Source organism: Anopheles merus, chromosome 2L (genome assembly GCF_017562075.2).
Source record: "Anopheles merus strain MAF chromosome 2L, AmerM5.1, whole genome shotgun sequence".
Lineage (NCBI taxonomy): Eukaryota > Metazoa > Arthropoda > Insecta > Diptera > Culicidae > Anopheles > Anopheles merus.
This window is the reverse complement of record NC_054083.1, coordinates 17,708,841-17,736,475: the sequence shown is the minus strand read 5'-3', so window position 1 is coordinate 17,736,475 and position 27,635 is coordinate 17,708,841. Positions and strand designations below refer to the sequence as shown.

The 27,635-nt window shown below is 43.8% G+C and overlaps 4 protein-coding genes across 5 annotated transcripts in view; 3 read left to right on the top strand and 1 right to left on the bottom strand.

The window, feature by feature from the left end:
* LOC121593587 (G-protein coupled receptor dmsr-1-like) overlaps window positions 1-12,948 on the top strand; it is a 28,295-nt gene extending 15,347 nt beyond the window's left edge. The window contains exons 2-4 of one of the 2 annotated variants that reach the window (XM_041916092.1): window positions 2,731-3,777; window positions 6,827-7,752; window positions 12,297-12,948. In XM_041916092.1, the coding sequence (XP_041772026.1) occupies window positions 3,629-3,777; window positions 6,827-7,752; window positions 12,297-12,505 (1,284 nt within the window). In that variant the 5' untranslated portion in view covers window positions 2,731-3,628 and the 3' untranslated portion in view covers window positions 12,506-12,948. The remainder of the gene's footprint in view (window positions 1-2,730; window positions 3,778-6,826; window positions 7,753-12,296) is intronic. The other variant, XM_041916093.1, reaches the window with a different exon arrangement.
* An 8,233-nt stretch (window positions 12,949-21,181) lies between these two features.
* On the top strand, window positions 21,182-22,034 carry LOC121593034 (mediator of RNA polymerase II transcription subunit 9). The gene is made up of 4 exons (XM_041915063.1): window positions 21,182-21,292; window positions 21,360-21,420; window positions 21,719-21,782; window positions 21,870-22,034. The coding sequence occupies exons 1-4, from the start codon at window positions 21,250-21,252 to the stop codon at window positions 22,032-22,034; spliced, it is 333 nt and encodes a 110-aa protein (XP_041770997.1). The 5' UTR covers window positions 21,182-21,249.
* A 34-nt stretch (window positions 22,035-22,068) lies between these two features.
* On the top strand, window positions 22,069-22,424 carry LOC121593035 (protein NCBP2AS2 homolog). Its single transcript, XM_041915065.1, has one exon. It carries the CDS (start codon window positions 22,069-22,071, stop codon window positions 22,318-22,320), a length of 252 nt encoding a protein of 83 aa, XP_041770999.1. The 3' UTR covers window positions 22,321-22,424.
* On the bottom strand, window positions 22,388-26,089 carry LOC121593033 (GTP-binding protein 1). Its single transcript, XM_041915062.1, has 4 exons — window positions 25,220-26,089; window positions 24,581-25,104; window positions 24,115-24,498; window positions 22,388-24,039 (listed from the first exon to the last, which is right to left on the bottom strand). The coding sequence occupies exons 1-4, from the start codon at window positions 25,476-25,478 to the stop codon at window positions 23,029-23,031; spliced, it is 2,178 nt and encodes a 725-aa protein (XP_041770996.1). The 5' UTR covers window positions 25,479-26,089; the 3' UTR covers window positions 22,388-23,028.
* Between the last annotated feature and the right edge of the window lie 1,546 nt (window positions 26,090-27,635).

The following is a 27,635-nucleotide window of genomic DNA, read 5'->3' as shown; positions in this document are numbered from 1 at the left end:
TCTACGACGAAAGTGGTTATGTGTGGCTGTGTGTGTGTTTGTATGCTAAAATAATAGACATTTTAACGTGATGTACGCTAAGACATTGAATTCTCTCGAAGCGATTTCCACGTTGCATGATGTGGAAAATATGCAATACCCATACTATCATCGTTGGAATGAGTAGGTGCAAAATTTCATTTTGCTCGTAATAAAAAAAAATACACACACACACACACACACACACACACGTTTGCAAAAGTCTACCTCCTACCGACCGGGGTCGAGCAGTTTCCGGGTGATCTCGCAGATAATCAAGAGCGCACTTGGGATAAAACACATTCCACTTCGGCCGGTTCGGAGTATGTGTGTGTGTGTATGTGAACTGAGCTGGCATTGTGGTCTAAAGTGGATGGCCGCTTGGGTCGTTCAAGAGTGGCTTGCAGTATTGCTGCAACATCCAATCGGAAAATTTCACTTTCCTTTAACGAAAATGGAAGGGATTACTTCGCACCCCAAACGTGCTTCGATGTGTTAGTTTAGTAGACTGCTGTTTTATTAAATTATAATCGTGAGCCAGGGTCAGGGTGTTTTCACTTTGATTATGATAGTGAATTCCCTCAGTGAGTTGTGTGTTGTGAAATTATGAAAAAAAAAAAAACAAAATAAAATTCGATTATAGAGGGTTGATTACATCGCAGGTATCGCTATCCCTAGTGCGTGATTTTCACATGTTTCACACTTGTTATTATATATTATCTTTACATGTTTATGGGTGTATTTGGAAGCTTTAGTGTATGATGAGTGTTTTGAAAGGGATTAGAGATTAAAGAGATAAAATAACGACGGCTTTGTGGCCACAGTATTAGTTGCATCAGTTATGCCTATGGTATACCAACGTGCCAACAATTTAATGGTACATATTGTGATAAATCAGACTATTAACACACTACTACAAACAATGGCTATTATTTCTAAGGTTTCTTAAGTTTGTTTTCAATTTCTAAAATTAACAAATGGACAAGGTTTTGTATTGATCTATATCAGGGTCATGCGTATTTGTGCATATTTATGCATATTGTAAAATCTAGTTAAGGATAAGTGCTATTTTTGTTGCTGCAATTATTTATTAAGCAATTATAAAGACATATTTTATACGTATGAGCTTGCTTCCAAAATCAGCTATTTCCATACTCCGTCACAAAAAGCTCTATTTGTACGAAAAAATAAAATATTATAAAACACTGGGCGGCTCCATCAGCTCCTTCGCTGGCTTATCGGGTCTGTCTTTCCACTGCCATTATCAATCAAATTTAAGTAAAAGGGCTTTTTTTCTGAATCACAACATCAATCAAATTGCTTTCGATAGAATCTACACTGCCTACACGTGTTATATATTAGTTTTGGTAAGAAGATTTGATCTGGAATCCATTGTTACACTATGCACAATATTAAATTTATTCAATTCAAATCTTAAAAACGTTTTAAAAATGTGTCTGTGTACATCGTAAACTTGACTTTTACGCATGTGTAAATTTAAAGAAAATTTTTACTTTATTTCTTACACAGCATTTTTTTTGCATAAAAGTAAACAGAAGTCTTCCATTAATTTGAATCTGTTTCTGGTGTACAACAAACCTGTACAAAACCGTTCAAGCTGCTGACCGTTCGTATCTTATTCTTTCACTCTTACCCGGTGGATTTTCATATTCACGTCTTGTGCTGGTTTCCTTTTTCCTTCCGCATTGCTGTACGACATTTGGCGGATGACATTTGATAGAGATGCCAACCTGGATCCGAGCGCCGCATGTGATGGGTTCGTTAGGTATTAAAATTGATTCACCTTGCACAGAAGATTGCTTTCGACCGATAATCAAGCGACGCGTTTGCTTCATCTACGTTTGCCTCATCGTATTAAGGAGAAAAAAGCACATCGTCCCACAACGCACAGCACAAGTTGGCATGAAAAAAAAGCGCCCAAAGACTTAGACCGCTATCGGTGCGACCGGTTCGAAGTTTTCGGAACGTGTTGTTCGGGCGTTGAGATGCCGTTGTTATTATTATTACCATTTCCTTCCTTCTTTCTTTCACGAGCGCAGTTTACCTTCCGCTGTGGAAGGAAGTGCGCTCGAGCGGCAGCCACACAGTCCACAGCAAACTCGTCGAAGATAAACAAACTTTGGGCCCTGCATGGGTGATGTAAAATTGATTTACCATCTTTTCTACCTTCCGGTTGATCGAAATCGTTCCCACCCAGGCTACCCACTAACAAGAACGATTCTACCGATTCCTTCACCTGACGGCCCGAAGGAGGAAGGAAATCGAATCACTCTCATGCGTCACACATCGTGCGAAGGGTACGATCCGTACGACTACAACCTCCCCCTAGGTGTGTTGCTCGTCGAGGAATCTGTGTTAGTTTCTGGAATTGCAAACAAGCGCAAAAAAAAGATTGCAACGAACATGGATCACATTGTTTAATTTTCATTTCCTGCATCGATTTCCTTGGAGTATCTATTTTGATTTAATGAAATCCTGTTTACATCAGCCCACTTTACAGCGGCATCAGCAACGACTATTTACATCGAATTCGCTTCCCCCCTTGACACACTGAAAAAAAACACACACACACACACACAGCCCGCACCCGATGATTGGAGGGCAGCGAGTGCTTAGCTACGTTTTCTGTTAAAAGCATCGTCACGTTCTTTTCACACCATTTTGCCCTTTTTACCACTTTCCCGCTGAAAGAAATAGGTCCCCCGAGTACTCCGACCGCTTGGAGCCGCACGTAACGGCACGGCGCACGGCGTGATGCCGAGCGGTGGTGACGGAAAATGCCATGTTCAAGAAAAGCCGTGCAGGGTGAATGATAAAAACGGTTCCCAAATCGTGCGACGTACGACGAAATCCTTCGCCTGCGAATGCTAGTGGAAAGTGATAAAAGCGATTCAAAAGGAGCACGCTCCGGAAGCTCTCCGCGCCGACCGTACGTCTTGGTTCAACTATCAACTAAATCAAAGATCAAAAAACTCTCCTCGTGCTTGTAGGGGTGTGCGAGTGTTCTTATGTGTGCAGCAGGAACGTAAATCCATCATGGTTCAGCATTCCTCAAACACGGTTTCTTACGCCGATTCGGTCAAGCAAACGCGGGCTCGATAATCCATGACCGGAACCAATATTGCAAGCGTGGTGGTGAAATCATGCGAACGATTTGAGTGGAAAAAAAGCCGTGTGAAGCTTTCAGACAGCTTTCTAGGCTGCCGTTTCTGTTCTGCTTTCTGTTTTGCTTCCCTCTATTTCGCTCACTCTGGCATCCGGCCCAATGCAAACGGTGAAGCGGGCGTAAACACAGAGAGAGAGAGTGTGTGTGTGTGTGGAAGGAAAGGCAAAAATTCAGCGAAGAAAAAAGACAACATCGACACCAGCAAAATAAGATATCGTTACAGTAGAGTGGCTACATCATTGCACCAGCAAACAAAATGCTACCGTGAAGCGAAAGTGAGAGCACAGCTGTGTGCGTAACTGTGTGCGTTGGTGCGTATGTCTGTGGGTGTTTTGTAGTGTGTATGTGTGCGTGCGTGCGTGTACGTTCCGCCAGCAAGTCGTGTGACGAACCCAAGCGTAATATTAATCAAAACACAGCACAATGAGCTCGACGGAATTGGGAGAATTTGTAATAAATGTCACCGATGGACCGCACAGTCTGGCGGGCGTTGAGGATGGGGCCAACATCTCGACCGCAACAACCGCACACCTGCTGTACTGTGGCAAGGCGCTGGATGATTTCCACACCAGGTAAGCAAGTGGTTACGTTGTGCCCGGGCGGTGGAAGTGGCGGCACAACCAATATGGCACACGGTCGTCTAAAACGGACGTGGCTTTTTTTTATTCCTTTTTCGTGACTGGCCTGGGACGAGATGACCTTCGTTTATTCCATTTATTTCTATTAGCCCGCAATCACTGCTCAAGCAGCTTACCACGGATGATGTATTGCCCGAAATGCGGCGCAGTCTATTGAACGTTCGTATTAATTCGTTGATGGGTCTTTTAGTGGTCTTGCCATGGCTTAGCGAGTCCTTACGGAGACGAGCGGAGCGAAGAGGCTTTCAAAGACACATATTTTCATTATTATTTGTAACGACTGTCACAGAGATGAAATATTGATGGGACAGGTTTTTTTTTTGTTAGCTACAGAAGATAATATTAAATGAGCACGTGTCTTCCCTATTGTGTTCCATTTGTTGAAACTGTCAAGTTGTGTATCTTGCACCTGGTGTCACACGTAGTAGAATCAATTATTAACTGGAATGACAATTATTGCTTTTTTTCGCAGAAACAGGTTGCTATGCCAACTAGAAAAAAATGTAAAAGAACACGAAAAATGGAAAGGCGCCTCCATTGAGCATAAGCAACCAGGCGTCTCCATTAAATCATGTATTACTAGTACCCAATTGACATTTTAGAGGTCTACAATCGGGTATTCGAGCTATTTACTTTAAACTCGCACCTTAAACTTCCCCTAAACTGCACCATTTTAAGAGATATTTAGAACAAGCCCTTTAAAATCGACTGTGATGTGGCTTTTTCGTTGCTTTCTTCTCTAACCTTTGGGAAATAACGTTTCCAATTCTTATTACTGGTCGTATAGTCATTTTATACCAAAAACCACCGATTTTTCACAAAATAACGCCGAATATTAAAGCAATGTACTCTCTTTTTACGCCCAATATTAAAGCAATTGAATCTAAAACGAAGCGGACGCAATCATCATCCAATAGAAAAAGGGCATTTGCACGCACAAACGAAATTTTGACGCTTTCTACGCGATTTATTACGCACAAATCCACAATTTTTGGTATCTCGAGCACCATTAGAGGCAGATCATGGTTAAAAATTTAGAACAAAGGTCACTTGGGTAGGTTCTTAAGTCTCTATAAACGACAAGCATAAAAATTTTGTAAATCAAGATTTTTTTTCAAGAATTCTTCAACTATTGTATTTCATTTAATTTGAAGTTCTTATAAAAAGTTTTAAATAAATTAAAAAAATGTGACCATTGTAGATAATGTAATCAAAAAGGCTTGACATGTTTTAATGTCAATAAACCTGTAGTTTAATATATTTTAGCCTATAGTTTAATATATTTATATTTTAGTTTATATTAAACTATATATTAAAAATAGTTTAATATATTTTTATATCTCAGTTTAGAAACAACAATAATATTTATTGTTTATTTTAGCATTTTTATTTTTTATTGGGGAAGGACGGTTTTAGCATTTTGAAATGAACGTATTTATTCTATCGTACACTATTTCCAAGGCCACATTGCTAGGGTCTGTCACACAACACTAAAAACGATTTTTTTTCTTAAATATTTTGTGAAGCCCTTTTGGCTGAAATTTGGAATCGAGATCGAATCAGTTGTTCAATATAGTCAATATCACTCTACCTCAAACGCAATAAACACAAACGAACATTTCTGCTACATAAGCAATTCTTGTTTCCATAGTACCTCCTCGCACACGTCACTTCTAACGAGCGACGCATAATTTAGTGAACGTTTTCGTCTACAACGCCAAACAAGAGCAAAAAGGCATGCTGATGTTGGCACGCCATGAATTATCCAGCAGTAAATTAGCTGTATTCAATGAGACGTTACTTCTTTTGAAGAAAGCAATTTACAGGAGCAACGAAATTGTTTTCAATTTTAGCCAAGCACCATGTTTAGCTAGCACACGTCAAGCCAATTATTTGACCAATATTCGCAGAAACCGTCGCCACACGCTGGTGCTGTCTCTTGTTCACTGAATTGACCGCTCACTTTCGTTAGCTGTAATACATCTTAATGCGACAGTGAACTGACAATTGAACGCACCCGTAATTTGCTGCGTATGAACGAGCGCGCTTTTGTTTTTAAATATACACCTGGCAAACACTAGTATCTAGTAGCGCACAACAAAGGAGGAAGTTTATTTTCCATTAGGACGAGGTTCTAGTAACTGTTTTGGATTCGGCAGGGCTCATGCAAAGCTAAGAAACTGTTGTGTATTTTAGGCAATTTAATTATAGTTTACAATTTTAAATATATCCTGTGCGTATTACAGCATATTTTCCATATCTACAACTTTAACTTACAATTTTCAATGTTTAAAGACGATACAACTAACAGCATATCATTATTTTAATCATTTTTTTAATTTCAAGTAAAAATGTTCACCCCCAAGACTGCGTCAAGCATCCCTTTTCTCAAAGAACACTACAGACATGCTCTCAAACAAACAAAGCACAACAAGAAAAGTTGTGCCTGTCAATTAATGATGAAAACCATTTTCCAGCAGGGGATGGCTTACAAAGTACTGCCGTTGCCCTCCCTACTTTTTTGTGGCACAGCTCACCGCAGCTAAATTCATGGTATGTTTACCATACTGTATCTGTTTGCCCGTTGCTATGAGTTGTTTCTAATGCACCGAGGCGAGTAGTGCTCCTAATGAAATTTCTGTTTGTCTGACCACGTTCAGGTGTCAGTACAGTGTAAACATGTCAACAAGCGAGCCAAATGTGCATTACGATATTGCGCTTGTATTTACCACACTTCGATGGTTTTGCCCAAACGCTTTACAGGCAAGATGATCTCAAGCGGAAGCGTACATCATTTCCAGTTCCATTTGCTAACGAACGTTTTCATTACCTTACCACAGTTAACAATGTAGCTGTGGTCCCGAAACAGCCTGTGATGAAGCAGTTATAAATATATCGTTATGAATTGTCTTTTCGGACTGCTACTCAAACAATATATAACCTGGCATGTGTCTTTTTTCGCTCTTTCGTCCGCTCATTTCAGCTACGCCAAAGCGCACGGGATCGTCTGTCTGCTGGTGTGCATCTTTGGCAGCATTGCCAACACGCTCAACATTGTGGTGCTGACGCGGCGCGAGATGCGATCGCCGACCAACGCCATCCTGACCGGGCTGGCGATCGCCGATCTGCTCGTCATGCTCGACTACATGCCCTACGCAATCAACTCCATCCCGTACCTGCGGCTGTCGCGCGAGGAGCGGCTCACGTACGGCTGGGCCTGGTACATCATGTTTCACTCGATCTTCGCCCAGATCTGCCACACGATCTCGATCTGGCTGACGGTGACGCTGGCCATCTGGCGCTACATCGCCGTCGCCTACCCGCAGCGCAACCGCCAGTGGTGCGACATGTCCAAAACGCTGGCCGCCATCTTCAGCTCCTACATCGTGTGCCCGTTTCTGGCCGTACCGATCTACCTCTCCTTCAGCATCCAGTCGAACGTGGAGCTGCTCGGGTGCGACGGCAACACGCTCACGCCGGACGCCATCGGCAATGTTTCGCAGGGCCGCAACGTGACGCTGTACCGGCTCGGTACGTCCCAGCTGGTGCGCGATAATCCGGCCCTGCTGAACGTGAACTTTTGGATCTACAGCGTCGTGTTCAAGCTGATACCGTGCATCGCGCTGACCATCCTCAGTCTACGGTTGATAGGTGCGCTGCTAGAGGCAAAGCAGCGCCGCAGCCAACTGACCGGCACAGCCACCGGTCTGAAGCAGATCGTCGACGGCCGGGTGGTGGACGCAAAGGCCGGCAAGCAAACGGACAAGGAGAAGCAGACGGACCGGACGACGCGCATGCTGCTCGCGGTGCTGCTACTGTTTCTCATCACCGAGTTCCCCCAGGGCATCCTTGGCTTGCTGAGCGCCGTGCTGAAGAAGGACTTTTTCTTCAACTGCTACCTCAAGCTCGGTAAGTGCGCGGGACATTCGTACAAAATGTTCGCCTCGGAAACGAAACAACCCAATAAAGAATTCATGTCCACCCATTCGTCTATTGGCGCGGAGTGTGTGTCTAGCGGCGGATACGGCAAAAACAATATCCCAGATTGCTAAACCCACTTCCAACAATTGGAGCGAGTCGAAAGTTTGCCTCCCTAACGATACGTACACGGTGGTCGCACCGGGCCCGGGCCCATGATGAGTGCACCTGCCGGCAAAAGCTCCAAGGGACACTTTTACACGTCAATTGCAGAGTGATGCGAGAAATGTCACCCCCTCAGGAGATGGCCATCTGATGTTCAGGGAAAGGGGGACGGGAGGTCGGGCAGAGTGGAAAGGGTGAAGAGATCGAAGGGAGGAAAAAGTAAACGACGTACTATTTGTCACAGCGCGCACTGAAATGTCTCGACGACATCTCGAATGCGCGTCCCGGGATTCGTCACGGACATGAAACAGAGGACTTTCGATGGTGTTTGACAGCGCCGTGAAACAAAATGGCACACCAAAACGACCCACCCGACCTCGGTCATTAGTCAGCCCGGCAACCCATTAGGCTGCAGCCTTTTATTAGGTGTAGAATTGAACGCGGACGCCTCGCTAAGTCATCTCTTTTCGCTTCTGCCGGTGCACTTTCCTGTACACCGTGTCCAGGGAGGCGCTCCGTTGTTTGGCGACGGCTCCGGGCCTTGTACCGTGTTTGTTTCAACAAATCAACAAACGTTTTACGTTGATATATTGGGCAATTATTTTCATGTTACACCATCGGCTCGAAGCCGCAACAACGGCACGAAATGGGGATTGATCATTTTTTGAGTTATTTCCCGCACGCATTGGGGAGATGGAGAGATGGCACGGTGGTAACGAAACGCGAACGGACTTTCATGAGCGAACGAATGATTAGCGCAAGATTTATGCATAAATACTGGGAGCGGGAGGGAGGCGGATATTGCTGCGTACTGGTACGAGCTGTGTGTATCATATTTAGGTAAACAAACGCCCTTTCGAATTTCGTGTAAGCATCATCGAACGTTGGTGAGTGAGGCAATCGGTTCACATTCCAGTCCGACTTCAATTCCGACTGGAATCCCTGCCGGCAATACGCCTCTGCTTTTGCGCTGCTTTAGTAATCAAAAAGAAATGAACGCAGTTCTGTAGCTATCTAGTTTTTGTTTTTATTTTACAGCACGACGCATGCTTAAAGGTTGTTACTATTTTGAAACATCCACCGAAAATGTAACGCTATGTTACACCGTTTGCACGTCATGGTGCAATGATGGTCGAGATACCATTACATCATATTATCAAAATTGGATAATATTCACTGTACTAAATCAGCTAGTGTTCAGCTTCCAGCGTTCCTACCACCTGCCAAAGAATAAATCAGTGGAACGGAAAAAACGTTCGACCTTGAACGATGATGATAAATTGGAAATTAGGCCTATAAGAATCCATTTTCGGGACGATCTCGAAGAAACAACTGGGAGACCTATTTTTGTCCCATTATCTATTCATCATTTCTCGCATATTTTGCCTCAAATATGCAAATCAATGTTCAGATGCCGTGAGCTTAGTGACGGGTCGGACGGGTTTAAATGGATAGGACAGGTTGTATGTTTGGAGCATTTCACATCTAAACTAGCCAGCTAATGAAGTACGTACGCAAATGAGGTATGTTTGTATGTGTGCAGGAAATCACAATCGTGGCTAAATAACCTTTATCATTAAATGTTTCAAGGTCCAATGTTCTACGTACCTTTCACCAGAAAATATTTTTACTTTGAATCATATATTGACAACCCAACGTTAAATAAAACAGCCACGTCACCCAGTCTCACGGAAAATACGACTACGGAAAGCGCCGGATAAGTAAACATTAAATAGATCAGGTGGTGGAATCTAGAATCAAAGTGTATGTAGATCAGGTGGTATCATATCCTGTTTTTTCAACCAAATATGTTTTTATAGTCACTTTTTGACAAGACGACTGAAAAATTTGGCTCAAACGGGCTTTCTGGTAGCTTGACCAATACACAATAATCTCTTAAAATCTTCATTTAAAAAACTAATCTTCACTCATTCAAATAAGGGAATGAAAAGTGGTTGGGAAGCTGAGGAAACAATTGATCTTACTGTTTTTTTTTTGAATTTAGATATGCAAATTCATAAAAAGGAACACCACTACAACCACAAGAGAAAACAATATTGATCGGAATAATTTCGGTAACACGGATAAAGTTGTTTTTGTTATATTTAAATTTAGCAAAATTAAAAGTAAAAAACATCGGTCGTTATACACGCTAAAATACGGTAGTTAATCTTCGCAGACTGAACGATTATTATTATTATTATTATTATTATTATTATTATTATTATTATTATTATTATTATTATTTATTTCATATTGTCAGCCGCCTAGGGTTTCACAATAATATGTCTTACAAACTAAGGAAGAAGGAAGTGTTAAGGATGAGAGGTTGATGATAGAGACAAGGACTCAGAAAGACGAGAGCGAAAACTGGACAAGGGGACGTGGTAGTCGAACAAATCATGAGCTTCATTAAATGCTGCGCAAGCTCTCAAAAATGGATCTCTCTGACCAAAAACAGAACGGCGGGAGGGGATAAAAATGGGAGGTCTGTCGCGGAGACGACGAGAAGGGACGTAAATAGGAATGGAGCTGAGGAGCGAAGGAGCATCGATATTGGAAGTCAGGAGGCTGGCAATGAAGTAAGACTGCGCGTGTGAATGCCGGGATTTGATTTCCATCAAGCCCAACATACGACAGCGGAGAGAATAAGAGGGCACAGGTGCATTATGTCCGTGCAGAAATCTACGAATAGCGATACGCGTAAACTTCCTCTGCACTCTCTCTAGTCTCTGCATAGCGACACCTCCAGCCGGGGTCCACACAACACTAGCGTAATCCAGAATAGATCGAACCCAGCAACAGTAAAGCGCCTTCAGGCATAGCGGATCTCTCAACTCAGAGGCAAGACGAATTATTAGTCCCAACGCTTTGTTCGCTTTAGCAACGACCTGATTGATCTGATCCTTGAATGTGAGGGAGTTATCGAGCCAAACACCAAGGTCCTTAATAGAAGACTCTCTAAAGATCTGAGTTTGACCAAAAAAGTAATTCCATGTAATTTTCCTGTTAGGACGACCAAAAGAGACAACACAGCATTTAGGGGGACAAAGCACTAACCCATTAGACGAGCACCAAGATGAAAAATTATTCAAAAAACTCTGAAGCGTTTGACAATCAACAATAGAGGACACAGGAATAAATATCTTCAAGTCGTCAGCAAATAGAAGGTGTCCATCAACAGGTAGAACATTAATACAATCGTTTATGTATAAGATAAACAGTAAAGGGCTAAGCGCACTTCCCTGGGGTACACCCGACTGGCCTATGAATGTAGAAGAGAGGAAATTCTCTATTTTGACTGTGTAGCTACGGTTTGCTATAAATGAATTTAGCCAAGTTATTAAAGGATATCCTATTCCTAATTTCTTTAGCTTAGCTTATGTGTCTCTCTTGACAACTGAGTGATTATTTATTTTTATGATACTTTGAACAAGTGATGTTTAGTCATTATACTTCACTTTGATCTTATCATTTAGGCCGTTCAAGTCATTATGATAGGTTGTCGTGATACACGTATGCTCATAATAGCTTTTAATACCTTTAGCTGTAAAACATTACGATCGCAAATCCATAGTTTTGAGGGTGTAAAATGCACGGCCTAATAGCACGTTCAACAGTAACATAAATCTAGAGTGAATCGAGTGTCACATATGCACTGCTCGCAAGGAGCTTAGCCAATAAATCATGACCACCCTCCCCATTGGAGATAAACCAGACACACGGCCATAGCGCCATTTTTCGATTAAAAACATCGATCGGTCAGGCTGTCATGCTAGTGTTATTTGACACTCATTACGCCGCTAAGGTGTTCATTTTACTGATGTTTTTGAAAACTGGTATACCATGACACTCACGAGCAAAATGAACTGTGCTGCGAAAATTATCGAATATCATAAAAATATCTGATGTTTTTAAAACCGTTTTGTAAAAGCAAGTTGGTAAAAGTGTTGGGTCTTTTTCAATGTTTAGAGTGATAAAAAATCATTTAAAAATAATTTTATAAAAATGGTTTGCCTACACTTAATACTGAACTCGATGGGAATCGAATTCATGTAGGGTATGAAAGAAAAAGTTATACTGTCAGTTCGAAAAATGGTGCTGAGGCCGTTAGACTGCAAGAATCGTGGGATCTATTCAAAAATATGTGGGAAACACGCAATAACTCCAGCGCTGAATTTAAAATACAAACCGAAAATCCACCAAATAATTGTTGGGAAACAACTAAAACAACGATAAAACTAACCTGTGGAAGCAGAATACAGCACGATTATGTCTAATGCTCCTCACATGCTCTTGTTTCCGAATTAAATATAGCTCAATTCACTTGCTGCAGTGTCAGTAACGGCTCATTCCGCATCCCGTTTCAGGTGACGTGATGGACGTGCTGGCGTTGGTCAACTCGGCGATAAACTTCATCCTCTACTGCTCGATGAGCCGCCAGTTCCGCAGCACGTTCAACGATCTGTTCCGCCCGCGCATCCTGGACCGGTGGATGGCGGTGCCGCAAGGGGACGACGACCAGGCGGGACGCGGCCAGCACCAGGACGCAGCGACAACGCAGATTACTCAGATATAGCGCACGCCGGGACGTCCTAACAGTCATTGCCACGGTTGCTTTGGCCAGTTTGCGAACGCACTGGCGGGAGTTCTAATTAGCAATCGGCAAACATCGAACCGTGACGACTGTGCAATGCTCTAGCGACGTCCCACCCCAGCACTCCTATAAGCACTGTGTCTGTGTGTGTGTGTGTTTGTACATCCGTTTTTACCAGTCTGCCAGCTCTACTACTAAACTAACGTACTTCTCCGGCACCGTATGCAAGCAAGCAAGGCAAACTGCTTGTCCGTTTTCGGCCCGTCTAATTACTACACTGTGGTGAGCAGGTCCCGTGGCGCTTGCACTACCGTTTGGCGATTAGTCGAAACTATTAGCAGATAAATAGGCCGGTCTCGTAGTACAGTCGTCAACTCGTGCGACTTAACAACATGCCCGTCATGGGTTCAATCCCCAAATGGACCGTGCCGCCATACGTAGGACTGACTATCCTGCTATGGGGGGAAATCAATTAGTCACTGAAAGCCAAACCCACAAGTGGTGCAGGCAGGCCTTGACCGACAACGGTTGTTGAGCCAAAGAAGAAGAATTAGCAGATAATGAACACAACTATCCACAGTGGACACACACACACACACACATAGTCGCACACTCATATACTGGGCACAAATGAAATCGAACCATCGAAATGAATGGGTTTTCTATTGAAACAAAATAAAACTGTTGCTTCCGTGTTACTACCGCTTTGTCGCGCATTGGCAGGATTGACTATTTATTCGTAATCGTACACACACACTAACGAACGCAAAACGAACTAGCAAACTATTATAGGCGGTTTAATGTAGGAAGATAGGTATGGGTAAGTGTTTCGTTCGGTGCAGGTTGTAGCGGTGAAACAAATGCAAACACACAGAAAGAGAGACAACAAAAGTGATTGGCAAGGTCCAAAGTGATTCCCCGGAGTCGGTACGGATCGAGCTTGTTTCGGGCGGCTTTGCTGTTTAGGGTACACTACACAGTTACGTTCAATGTTCACCGCAAACGAAACCAAACCAGCACAACCACACACACAAGCGGTGATACGTGTCATTCATTCGATTCTAAATACGCAAATGTTGTACAAAATGTTTTGGTAATTTCAGTGAAGTTTGCCTGGAAGATGCGCAATGGCTGCAAATGACACTGCTTTGGTTTACGATTAAGCGCATTCGAGGGCAAGGGAGAACCGTAGTAGATATAGTTTTAGCAAACTATCGTTAAGTAGAGTTCACAACTATGTGTAGTATATTTTGATGTTACTTATATTTGTGAGAAAAACAAAACACAAACAAAAAAAACCGTTGCGTTGATCAATAAATGCCTTTGAGATTAAATTAATGCTTATGGCCACAAGTCCACTTTCAAGGGTGAAGCATCATCATCATCAGAGGCGAGTATGTTTTAAAACTGCTATATAATTTCTATTGCCAGAAAATTCCAAGACTATTGCTGGGAAAGTTGAACGATGATTGCAGCCGGTCATAAAATAATTCTACACTTTGTTTTATTTCAACTATCGCGTCGACCCGCTCAGCAATGCATCCCATAAAGCATCGAAATTCAATACCCATCATCAAATTTATGAATAAGTCCTTGACACTCGAGAGGCGAATGAAACTTTGCTAGATGAGCTCGTAGAAGAGGGAAAAAAACCCCGGTAAACAGGATGGTAAAATATTCGCATCGCTATTCTGTCCGCACCCGGTTCAGGTCACGAATATTGTTTGCTGGTGGTTTGAGTTTCACCCAAAGCAAAACTTTGTCATTGTGCGCAATTGATTGTACAGTACTTGCCTCGCTCGGATAACTCTCGATGGGATATCAAACTTGGCACCTGATCCGTCGATTCCAATTGAAGTTCGTTTTATTGTTCAACTTTTCTATAGGGTGGGATAATCGACGAACGGGATGTATATAGTAATGATAGCCGTATATTCGTTTCGCTTTTTTCCTCCATTCAACAGAAGACACATGCGCATAATTCACTGTGTTAGATAAAGGTGTTGTTTCATATAGAAACACTTTTTTTTTTAATTACATTCATTGAAAAAATAAGTATAATAATAATACGATAATTTAAACTCCCCCTCTCATTCGTAGAAAACGACTCCATTAAAAACAGTACTTTCCAAACCGCATCCATTGAAAACAATTTTAATCATTGCTGATCATTGCTTATGATTATTATTATTGTTATTATTATTATTGATAATTTTGTAGTATGTTTTAATTTGAATTCGGTCGCCATGTGCATAAACGACACAACTAGGCGTCGAGTACTATCGCGGTAGGTCAGTGTTTCGTTGACATGTATCGAGGTAGATTAACACTTTGTTCGAAGCGTACTTTTTGACACTAGATCGTCTAGGCGATCATAGATCATAGTGGTTTCCTTTACTGGAAACGTTGGAGTTTAGAGGCTTTACCTAGGGTAGGAGGGTAAAGCAAAACTCTTTAAATGAGAAGTCGATGGATGTTGGATGCGCAAAGTCCTTTCCTGACAGTCCGAACGAATCTGACTTGCCATGGTCGGAGTTGGTTTTATTTATACTCAATAGATTTTTTGGGTTTCGTACACTTGGGTTTGGAATGTGTTTTTGTGCCAATTACAGATTATTGATATGAGGATATAAATTGGAATTTATACTGTGTCAACTGTTCTAGCCAACAACGGGTGCGTTAATCGATCTTTCCCTACGCTTTTAGCGTTAAGTTGCTATGCGTTCTCTGTTTGTCTACTTGGCTGTAGCTACGCTTGCGCTTGTATTATAATAAGTTCTGTATTGCAGATATGCAACAATTTTATATAAAAATATTTAACCTTTATAACACTTCGGCGAATTTAAAAGACAAATGAACAACTTTAATATTCCTATGATAGCTATGCATTACTATTTTGCTCAGGGTTTGATGTAAAACTCTCAGGGACTTTTGCTAGCATCAAAAGTAGTCTGCGCAAGAGGGACAAACTTCTTGTTTCGTATTCATCTTGGCGGTAGAGATGCCATCCCGAAGGCGAGATGATAAAGACATCATTGATCTGCGGCTCTACGAAACCTACCAAGGGATCGCGCAGGCGGTAAAGAACCTCGGATTGTAGATAAACAAGGCAAAATCAAACTAATGGTGGCAACATCAGCGCCCTTACCAATAAATCCAAACTTACATAGTGTGACGTACGGATAGGTGAACGAACTTTAGAAGTCGTCCCAGAATTCACCTCGGGTCGAAGGTAAGGTGAACAGAACCTGTCACGAGGTTGGGACTATATCGTACCTTTATAGTATCGGTGCTCACATACGCGTCGGAGACATGAATACTGTCCAAATTTGACGAAAGATGCATCTTGGCCGCTTTTGAGAGGAAGATGCTCTAGGATTCTTGGCACCGTATTTGTGAATTGACAATGGTGGAGCAGCTGAAAGATGATTTGTGCAAGCTGTACGACGATCTCTGTGTCAGTGCAGTGTATCAAGCTCGGTTTGGTTGGCCATTCACAAGGAGAGAGGGGGCGTGGTGGACCCAGATTGAGGAAGCAATATGACGAGAAGACTCCCGCCATTAAGGTCTGGATAAGTCACCGTCAGCATATTCGGACACTCCTGCAGCAGGCCAAGACTGCAAAGCGGTTGTAGCGCCAAATAAGTAATTAAGTGTTAGATGAAAGAATGTAGCCAGCCGCTCATGTGGTCACTCTGCAGAAAGCCGCTCTTGCTATTAAAGTTGACGAGCCGTGAGCGCCTGGAATAGGGCGGCCAAAGTATCTTGTCGAATAAATCTGTGTCTGTTGTTATTTAGAGAAAATATTTTATACTATTTGTTTTCGTGTGTGTTTCTATTATCCTCCCACCATGGCACATAACGGACAAAAAAAAAACAAGTAAAAATCTTCATCTGTTTCTTCTCGTAATGACCTACACTGTCATGCTGCCTCTCCAATGAACGGTGTAGAATGTAAACCGAAACATGCGTCGGCTTTGTAGAAGTCGTAGTCGATATCACTATCGAGTGGCCACTCGGCAAATCACGTATGCCCATAAAATTTAATTTACTTTTAACAGTTTTAGGATAATGCAAACAACACCATATTGCTGCTCCCTCACGGTTTTTTCTACCTTCTCTCTTTACAACGGTTTAACTAACCATCTATGAAAAAAGACTAGTAACAAATAATTTTTAAACAGATGCCTTACACTTACCCCCCCAGATATAGCACACAAAAAAAGTAGTTACTTTATATTTTTTCTCATTTTTCTCATTTTTGCTAGCTTGTCCTTTATTGTCTGCGTCGTGCTGACAGGGTCAATTCATCTAACATCGCTTCACGTGGCACGAGACGCTTGTCCATGCTGGATGTCACGTGCAGCCTAGAGTACTACAAGTTGTACATAGAACATGTCCAATTATCACGCGCAATGCTCTCTTACTTGTATTTTCAATATTTCACGAAAACAGATTTTATGATCTTGCAAAAATGTTTCGTGAAACATTTTACTTCAAGCGGCTACTGTGGAAAAATACTCAAATATTGACCAAATTTTAAAGCTCCCACCACTGAGCAACATACACTCACTTCTTGTTTACTTACTTATCCGAGAAAGCACATATTTTTCTCTTAAAAATCGATCACTTCCCGTTACATGTTTATCCCCAGACGCTTCTCAGAATCCACATTACGCCGTCGTATTCCTTATTTCTCAAAGTTCTGCATACGATGCCATACGTACCGATTTCCTGGAACGGCGCAATTATTACGCCCAGTTTGGCGAAGAAACCACGCAATCACACGATTACAGTTCCGCCCTAAATATAGCATAATTTGACAACATTTCTACACTCGTCACCATCTCTCGCTCGCTGTCATTCCGCTGAGATAATGAGATTCGTGAGATCCAAGCATATGCCAGCTAGAGCTCGAAAAAGAAGAAAAAAAAACTGGCAGCGCAATACAAACTCGTGCCCCCAGCTCAACCGTATTTCCCTTGGCGTGATAAACACATTGTTTCCGTGACGTGGGCACGCTTCCCTGGCATAATGTGTACTTACACTCCGATAGCCTTTTCCGTCACTTTGGCACCGCAGCACGGCGGCAGTCGATAGCCGGGGCCCGCAAGAAGCCCGACTTTATTTACATTTATATTGCTTTATCCCTCGGTGCGGCAGCGGCGGCCCAGCAGCTTATCCCGCGTTGCAGTTCTGAGTATCCAGTTGTCCAGGGCTTTAAAAATGTCATCCCCCGGGTACCCGGGCGCATCATAATGACCGCTTGTCCGCGGCCGACAGCCCTTGGCGGGGAGGCTGCGCACGGATACCTTGTGCTCTATCTTGCTTCGGGGAGGAGGGGGGAGGAGCGATTAAGTCTACATTCATAAGCAAGTGAGAGTGACACGTGCCCGTCCACCCGTTGCCACATTAGCGGCGCTTGGTCGCCGTTCGTAGTGACGCAGGCCAGTTTCTAGCTACTTTAAAATGTACCGATTTTAGGAACGCAACAGAAATTGAATCGAAAATTTGCCTTCGCTCCATCCAATTAACTTCACTTTTGTGCTGCGTGCACAGGACTCGTTAGGGCTTTAATTATCAAGCCGGTTATTGGGCCGTCGAGATGAACCTCCATGCCCAGCCACGAAAAGAGAGAGAAATTGGTTTTGCGAACTTCTCCCATGCCTAATCATAGTTCAAACAGGGCCACAAAAGATCGAAAATGATCGGAGGTAGAGAAAAACGTACCACGTACCACTAAAAACGAAGAAAGAAATAATTCACTTCACAACATCTCGGTGGGATGGTACGATACCGCAAATTGATCAAAAGACCGGTCAGTGATGAAAAAAAAACACATTATATCTTTTTTTGCGTCATTAAAATTCTATCGATCCATTTTGGAATAAATCGTTTCCAATTGAAGTTGCTCCACACCCTAAATGTGGGTCATTTAACCTTTTTTTGCGACACTCTGTCATTCCCTTCGGCGATCAAGCAGAAAAGAATGGACTCGGGGGAAACGACACATTTCAAACGAACTTTGCTGTTAATCAAACTTTTCTTTTCCCAAAGCGATAAGAACCGGTGCGTCGGTGGTGGACGCAAAGTCCAAGTGGTCTAAGAACTTCGGAATTGTGCTTTCTGGTTTCTGGATGCGTGGGTTCATGGCCAGTTGGGAACAACTTCATCGCGAGAAGGAATGGAATGAACAAAACACCAACAAAAATGTTACACGTAATGACAGCATGTGATAGCATCGATGACAACGGAAAGCTACATTTGCTTCGACCGGCGATCCGTCAGCCCCTGACCGAGAAAACGCTCACGAACGCTCAAGTGCATGGGCGCTAGAGCGAATGGTGGTACGCGCATTAGGGAGAAAGTTGTTCATCAAATCATCACCACCCAGGCCCGGCCGATCTTGACGGCCCACGAAATAGGGAAAGCTCATCGTACGGTTGGAAGACGTACTACTACGGCCTGGTAAATATTCATTTAGGCTCCATTCAAGCGTAGTAAGTTTTTATCAAGTTCGCCACACTGCCTTGCCTCGTTCCCCCCGGACGCACGAATTGCTACTAAGCAACACTCCCACTGCACAAAACCATGCTCCCCAAATGTGAAAACGGATGTTAATTAATGTTATTTAGATACAATTTGCTCGCAAATTTTGCTAACTACGAGTGGTGGTGGCACTTGTACCGCTTCCGTTTGCTTGGCGGCAAGATACTACATTAGTTATGGGTTGTTTGAGTTTCTAGTGGTTTTGTTGTTTCGAACCGCACTTTATTTACTTTTGATAACTTAGAGTTTAGAATAGAAAGAATAGAGAGTGTCCGATTCCGCTATCAATCGAATAAACGTCTCAAGAAGTTGTAATATTAAATCATCACATTTATTTGGCAGGATTTCGATATCATTTTAATTTCAATATATTTGAAAAATTAATAAATTTCTTATTGATACCACTTGCATCACCGACACGCTTCGGTTCCAAACCTTCCTAGTATTCTATCTCAATTCCACTACCCAAACATAAGGGCACTAGACGTAAACCTTTTCGGACCAAGACGACGTCTCACTTCTTTCGGAATGGAATTGTATTGAAATGTTTTGCCTAGGCTAGGCAGTTGGTGAACAATTTTTATTTTCTTTTTTATATCTCTCGTCAGAAGATTTCAAACTGATTCTATCTCCTTTTGAGCCATCTCCACTAATTACTGTGATTCAACGTAAATACAAGTTATTTTATGGTTGAAAGAAGTTCGAAGTTTAAAAGAATGTCTATATTCATTGCATTTCTTACTTATTCTGTTATCGATCGACTCTGCTCTGAATTCACAAATTGTGCAATCAACACAAATTGTAATTGATTTTAATTGATAAAATACTGACTGATAATACGAATACGAAAGAAAAATTTATGATGCACGTACTTAACGAAGAAGGCCCCGTGGTACAGCCGTCAACCTGAACGACTCAATAGCATATCCGTCATGTGTTCAAGCCTAGAATAGACCGTCCGCACGTAGCAACAATTGTCTCTCCGGCGCACGCAAATTGGCATAGTTTGGTAATCACGGTCTCGTTTTCAGATTTTTTACAGCTAACTCGAGACAATTGCCATATCTATTCTTTAAATTTTGAGCTTTTCCGTTCCTTATTCATAACCATTTATGTTAGATGGATGCTAAGGAGTACATTGGATCGATAGGCCTGCCAAAGCCCCGAATGAGCTTGGCTATCTGTAAATTGTTGGTGTACTCATAGCAGTATATTTAGTCCTCCGCATGGGAAGCACGTTACACACTAGTGATGTGCTCTTTGGAGCGCACCCATAACTCCGACTATTATTAGTCCGATTCTGACTTCGTCAAAATCCGAATGACTAGTTCCACTCGGAATCGTCCGTAGTTACCTGGAGTCGTCAAGAGTCGTCCGGAGACGCCCAGAGTCGTCCGGAGTCGCCCAGAGTCGTTCGGAATCGTTCAGGTGATAAATGACGTCCAAACAAGCGGTAAGAAAGTTCAACCCAGAGTTGGAGTCGTCCGGAGTCACCCAGAGACATCCAGAGTCGTCTGGAGTCGTTTTTAGTTGTCCCGAGTCGCCCGGAGTCGTTCGGAGTCGTACGGAGTCGTCCAGAATCAGTACGAGCATCGGACGGCTCCTGATGACTCCGACCGACTATCCTTTACCCATCACTATTACATACGGTCCATATGAGGTTTGAACTCATGACGTGAATATTATCAATCATTGACGTTGGACGTGACGAGAGTACCATGGAACCGACAAAAACGACTCTCCAAGAGTAGTGCCTCTCTGCCATCATGCTGGAAAACATAAAGTTGATTTTTTTTAATCATGTCACCAGGCACACATCCATTCCAATCCACCGTCAAGTAACTGAATTTTACTCTTTATTTATTTAACATAAATATAACGACATGGAATATGTTTTTCAAAATTCGTCGATAAGATAAGATGTGTTTGACACCTTTGCCCTAGTCTTGAATAACGGCTGTTTCAAAAACGATGTTTTGCGTAAATACGTGAACCGATGGCTCTCTTTCTAACTTTCTTCTTTCTCACTTACCCTCAAACTATGGGCAACAGATACGGCCATAATGCACTGCGGGATTAAGCTTCTTCCAAAATGATAAAGAAAAATCACAATTACAGCTGAACAACAAGAAGTGCTGTCAACAAAAGTCAAAACATTTCTTGGGCAATCAGGAACGATGGACGCCGTCGAAACAAAACCACAAATCTGCAACATTCCAGGTTAGAAGTGTGACCTCAACTTGGCATAAGGTTCAAATCATTAAACACCAACTGTTCGCACTTTCAGAAACCAAAATTCAGCCCGTAGAAATCGAGATACTGCCGGTGGTGTACGACATTATCCGAAGGTAAATATGGTTTGTGTCTACAGTGTCAGCACAGTTTCTGCACTACTCCGTGCCGGTGAACATTGCAAAGTGAATTCCCTCAGAGGCCCCCTACCCGTACCGTACAATCGATACTGAGATCGGGCACACGGGCCACGTTTTGCACCACGTTGCACCTCCTTGTTCCCCGCAAAATTGCTACCGGGTCACTATATCTAAAACCCAAAAACAAAAAAAACATAAACAATTATGTAAAAAAGCGAAATTTCACAACCCTTATCAATGCTTTGTTTGCAATCGTTCTCTGCTCTCCGTTTAGTGTTGAGAAGGATCCGATAGATAACACCGCGAAACAAAAGGAAAGTGCCGAGTGCAGCCATAAGGTACGTCGTCATGCGAACAGAAATTGCACAGACACAAAGGACGCGTGACTTACCCCCCATCGGTCGTTACCAATGTTCTTGTTCTAGGTCACTGAGCTTCAAAAAACACTCGAAGCGGCCCGATCAACCATCCGCAAGCTGCACGGGATCGAGTACAGCAAGGAGGAACAGCTGCGACGGCTCGAAAGTTTGCGCAAACAGCTAGCCCTGAAGCAACAGCTGATCAAGAAGTACAAGAACGTCCAGTTCTAGAAGCCCGAACCCACCTCCCCGAACCGCTCTCGCGATGGTGCTGCAACTGATTCTGCGATACCTGGCCAACAACGAGCAGCTGATCCAGCGGTTGGCCGACTCGTACCCGTTGCGCAGGGCCGCTCAGATGGTGCTGAGCGCGTACTATCGCAGTCGCTCCATTGCCGAGCAGCAGAAGCTGATCGGAATGTCGCCGGAGCGGTTGCAGCAGGCGTTGCGCAGCTTCAAGTCGAACGTGCAGAAGGAGATCGAAAATGCGAAGAATGATTTGGGCAAGAAAAAGTGAAGTGAGCGCGGATGCGAATACTAGAGACAAGCGAAGATAAAGGGTGGGTGTGTAAACTGTGCCGTGCTTCAATGTAATTAAAATTTATTTTTATTTGTCGAAAATGTGTCGCCTCGTGTTGTGAATTGCAGTTGCGAAATGAAAATAACATTCTGAAATTTGCAACAATTCATCATTTCGCTTCGGGAAGAGTCAATTTCCTTCGTTTTTAGCTCACTGTTGTCGTACATAGTGCATGCTATTGCTCTGCGTCAAAACGCATAATCCTCTAGCACAAGTCCCATTTCAAACCCGATCTTTTCAGTTGAATGAAAATGTCAATATAGTAAATAAAAAATTGTTGATCGTACGGGAACAACATTACATACTTGGTTCGATAGTGCGTGCGTGTTTTTGTTTACGTACATTCGCAGAGGTGCATATTAAGAATAAAATTGCAAATTTCCATTTGCCAGAGGCTATGGCCATCGCGTCTCGCAAGAAAAAAAAAACGGCGAGTTCGACGATGTCAAAACAGGTGGTAAGAGAGTTGTACCCAGGGGAGCTCCTTGTTTAGGTGGTTTTCAACCAAAACCGGTATGCACTGATCGCTGATGTGCGAGCAGGCCCGCAAAAAAAAAAGGTAAATCTTACTTCACTTTACTGCTGCTTCCGTCAGTGACTCGTCAGTCAGTGCACACAGTCCAACAACAAAATCTAAACGCTTATCTAGTTGGAAGCAATGGATAGTTTGCTCATGTCAACGGCGACGGCGGCCCCACCGGACGCGGCCGACGATGATGCTCCAGGGGCAACCACCGAAGCAACCGATTGTTGTGAGGCCGTCCCTGAACTACCGGCCGATAACACCTTACCGCTGGCGGGCGGTAAACTTGGCCCTGCTCCGGTGGCCCCCGCCATATTGTTGCGCTTCTTACCACCGCCCGCTGGCCGGTGGTTGCGCTTATCCGTCCCAATGTCCAGCACGGGCGTTGACTCGCTGGTCGGCGAACTGTTGGCCGTGCCATTGTCCATGCCTCCCGCCGCAGCAGCAGCAGCAGCATCAGCCGCCGCACCTCCGTCCACCGTGGCACTGGACCCCTTGGACAGTGGCATGTTAGCGGAACAGGTCATCCCAGACCCGGTCTGCATTCCGCCCACCATCGCACCACGGTTCGATTGCATTTTGTTCGGCTTGGAGCGTTGCTGGATGCTGCCAGGCGTGTACAGCGGCTGAATCACGTTCCCGACCGCTTTCGTGCGCCCCTCGCGGAACACCATGCGCTGGCCCGGCTTCATGTACTCGGGATTCTTGATGAAGCGGAACCGCACCACGGCCTTGTCGCCGGTGCGCAAGCATTCCTTGGACATTTGCAAGATCTGCGCCGTCTGCCGGATGCTGCCGCAGTGTACCATCGCCGACCAGCGCCCGTACTTGCTCGAGATCGTAGTCGGATGGTGCAGCACCAGTATCTCGCAGTCAAACTCCCAGCAGGCCTGCGGGTTCAGCGCCTGGCTAACCATCACCATGCCCTTGCGTATCTGGGAGCGCTTGATTTTCTTCAGCGCAAAGCTGGCCGTCTGCCCGCTGCGCACCTCGCGCACCACCATGCGCTTGCGGTGGATGCTTTTGATTGTGATCGGCTGGAAGTCCCCCAACGGATCCGGCCCGAGCAGCAGCGTATCGTTTAGCCGCACAATCCCCTGAAGCGTGATCCCTGACACGACGGTTCCAACACCCTGTTAAGGGAAGAGCAGGAAATGCTGTTCAACCATCCATCTCCTCCACACCGCAAACCTTCCCAACCGACTTACCGGTACGGCATACGTATCGTCAATCTGGAACTCGGTCGGCAGGGCATCGTTGCCCGTGGTGCGCACGTTCAGCAGGTTGAGGAACATTTTCAGCAGGTCCAGGTTCTCGCCGGTCACGTTTGACACTTGAAAGATGGGACATAACCGCTCCGACACGAAGTTGGTGGCGCTCAGCACGACGTCATCGCTCGTTTTCACCATCACCGGCACCTTGCGGCAACCCTGCGATTTCAATATTTTGTACAGCAGCTTCAAATTCTCCTGCAGTATGTTCGGCGGGCACATGTCGATCTTGGTGACGACGACGAATACCGGCACGGACAGGGCTAACGCCAGCCCCAGATGTTCTTTCGTCATGCCCACGATACCGGAGTTCGCTCCAATCTGCAGAAACAGAAAAAAGAAGCAAAAGGGCAGTGTTGTAAAATCCACGAGAAAAACCGCAGGCAATCCACATGGCACATACCATCAGCATGCCGAAATCCGGCGCATGGCCCGTCATGCCGAACACGGTCGTCTTCAAGTACCGCTCATGGCCGGCCAAATCAATGAACGTGATGACTTTGGCCGACTTTTCGCATATCTTCACCCAGTCGAGGGTGCCATGGTCCGGTTTGTTCACCACATTGCCTACACTGTCAAACCCAAGGATGTCATTTCCTACCGAGCTGGTGCGGCCACTCTCAATCTCGTGCTTGTGGCGAAAGAGCCGCTGTCTCGCGAACCCCCGGCCATTGTCCAGCTCGCCGTGGGTCAGCACGCCCAGCAGGGTGGACTTCCCGGCATCCACATTGCCCACGACCGCGACCCGCACCTCGGTGAAATCGTCCTCCTCTACCTTCCGCCGGATGAGGTACTGCCCGGTATTGCCCTGCTCCGCCTTTCGGGTGCGCAGCGGAACACAGTCCGCGCCAAGCATAGCTGCCAGGGATTCCAGCGTTGCCACGGACGCAGCATAATCATCCGGCACGAGACCATTTTCGCTTCCATCTGTGGATGAGGAACATGATACACACCACGTTGAATCGTGTATGCTTTGTCACATATGTGTGTGTGTGGGTGTGTGTGTGTGTGGGTGTTTGTGTAGATATTTGCGTCTGCTTACCTTCCCCAATGCCAATCTCGTACACCGTCTCACCACGGCTGGCGGAAATACGTTCTTCTAATCGTTTCATCAGCAGATCAAACTGCTCCTCTGTCGGCCCTACCAGAACCGTCTTCTCTCGAATACTAGAGTAATCGACGAACTTCCGGTCGCCCGTGCTGGTACCGTTGGGTGATGAAATCCCGTCCGGAAGTTTGCTGCTGTTCGCACCCGAACCGAGCGCGCCCACTGGTGCTTGTTTTGTTGCGCTTGGTTTCATTTTGTTTTAGCGTTTTTGTTTTCGTAATCGATTCGCGCGCGCGTCATAAATGTTCATAACCGTACGGTTGCACCTTTATCCATTCCTCTCCCACACAACCAGAGTGAATGGGTAAGGGGGGGTAGCTTATCTGCGGAAGCCTCGGGATGAGCAGAAAAATATCTCTTCGAAAGATATTGCACAATTTGTGTACGGTAGCGTCCGATAGCAAGTGCAACTACAGCTGGGGTGACCTGGTAAAACGCGCTTCTTCGTCGTACGATACAATAATCTTCGCTTTTCTTGGTTCGATGTGGCAAGTGTACACCTTGCAGCAGCAGAGTGGTTGGAGCGAAAGGGAAACAATCAACGAAACTGTTTTGTTTTGCTTATAGCTCCGTCACATATTCACTTTTCTATTAATGGAGCTGCGGGCGGTTATGAGGTACGATGGGCTGCGAAATATTGCTATCACAAGAGCGCGCCAATTATGGAACAACAACGGTGGCAACGAATTCGTCCCCTTTTAACCACTTTCTTCTCTAAACCTGTTGAAAAAGTGGAATTTGGCAATGTTTGCAATCGTCGTCGTTTCCACAAAAATTGATGATGACTACGCACTGTGGGTTAACCGTTCGGCCATGACAACAGCCACTAGAATGACGTACGGCTCGAACAATGATGCTGTGTGACAGCAGTTTGAAAAGATCGTTTAACCTTTAAGTTGGCAACCGGATACCCGGGTATTTTTTTCAACTTCGAACTGCAATAACTTTTGATTCATTGCTTTTATTGACCTGAAATTTTTCGTAGCCTCCCAACTTTTAAGTTATGATTTTTTGGTGCAAAAGTTGTAATTTTAAACAGCCTGTAAGTATTTTATTTTGATTTTTTTTAACTTTACCACGTAAGTTGGCAACCAGCATACCCGGGTATTCCATACATTTTGTATGGAGAATGACGTTTCTCTTCTTCCTCTTTTCGTATTGTGCTTATTTTTTAATCAAATTCAGGCGATTCCAAATTTCAATTTGACCGTTATTTTTATAATAAAATTCAAAAAATTAATGAATAAATAAAGTAGAAGAGAATATATGGTCGGCATTACTTGCTTACAGCATTAAAATATAGAAAGCATTCCCAAATAGCCAGCTCGTACTTTATAGCTGATTTAGGGCTGTTTAACGAAAAATCGTTCCGATGTCGTACTTTGTGGCTGATTAAGAGATAGACGGTACTTTGCGGAACTAAGGAGCTTTTTAACAGGCACATCGTACTTTTTGGAACTTTGCGGCTGATTAGCACTATGTGTAGGGTTCATGGTAAAACTTGAAGGCTTGTTAAGAGTATGTATCGAACTTGGTGGAACTTTATAGCTTTTTAATGCATGGCATCGGTACAAGGTGGATCTTGTCAAAGTGTCAAAGAGAGACGCCGTCAATCATCTCATTGCTGCTGTACAAGTTAGATAAGTTAATTAAAGAATGAATATTGAGTGAAGTGATTGTGAATTATCAGTAAATTGTGTAAATTTTGTGTAATTCATCAATACAAAAGTTTTAAAAATATACATATGTGTTTAAACGAAACAAATCTTGTTGTTTATTTCATCGATGACGCTTGCTTAAAAATAAAACACACAGAAAAATAATCCCTGGCATCGTGGCATAAGGAAGCTGCTTAGGCGCTGTTTGAAAGACCCACATAGAACTTTGATGCTGTTTATCTACTGCAAAAGGCGAATTAGAGCAGCGATCTTTAGCGTGCCAAAATGAGCTGCTTAAGCAATTCTGGCTATTTGGGTTGTTTACCTATGAAAATCGTTAATTTTTTGCATAAAAACGTGTGGAATACCCGGGTATGCCGGTTGCCAACTTACGTGTGTAAATCTGGTTGCCAACTCTACGGTTAAAATCATCGAAAAACGAAAATGTATTCCCCCATATACGTCATACTCAATATACGCAAAGATTGACAGTTTCTAAGCTTTGAGCAAATTGCTCTAGGGTAACTGTACCAGTTTTCGGCAGTGTACCTATTTTCGGCAGGGTAGCTAAAAACGTGAAATTCTGCACAAATGTGGTAAAAAAATTCACAAAACACAATTTTGTAGTGAAAGTGTAATTATTTGATATTCACATACGAAGTTTCACACCATTTCATTACGTATTTTTCAAA

Excerpts from the sequence above, each read along its gene's own strand:
- LOC121593034 (XM_041915063.1), top strand. The coding sequence starts at position 21,250 with ATGGACGCCGTCGAAACAAAACCACAAATCTGCAACATTCCAG. Across the intron at positions 21,293-21,359 it reads ACAAATCTGCAACATTCCAG|AAACCAAAATTCAGCCCGTA; the intron begins GTTAGAAGTGTG and ends TCGCACTTTCAG. Across the intron at positions 21,421-21,718 it reads GTGTACGACATTATCCGAAG|TGTTGAGAAGGATCCGATAG; the intron begins GTAAATATGGTT and ends CTCTCCGTTTAG.
- LOC121593035 (XM_041915065.1), top strand. The coding sequence starts at position 22,069 with ATGGTGCTGCAACTGATTCTGCGATACCTGGCCAACAACGAGCAGCTG.
- LOC121593033 (XM_041915062.1), bottom strand. The coding sequence starts at position 25,478 with ATGAAACCAAGCGCAACAAAACAAGCACCAGTGGGCGCGCTCGGTTCG. Across the intron at positions 24,499-24,580 it reads CGGATTTCGGCATGCTGATG|ATTGGAGCGAACTCCGGTAT; the intron begins GTATGTGCCATG and ends CTGTTTCTGCAG. Across the intron at positions 24,040-24,114 it reads ACGATACGTATGCCGTACCG|GGTGTTGGAACCGTCGTGTC; the intron begins GTAAGTCGGTTG and ends TTCCCTTAACAG.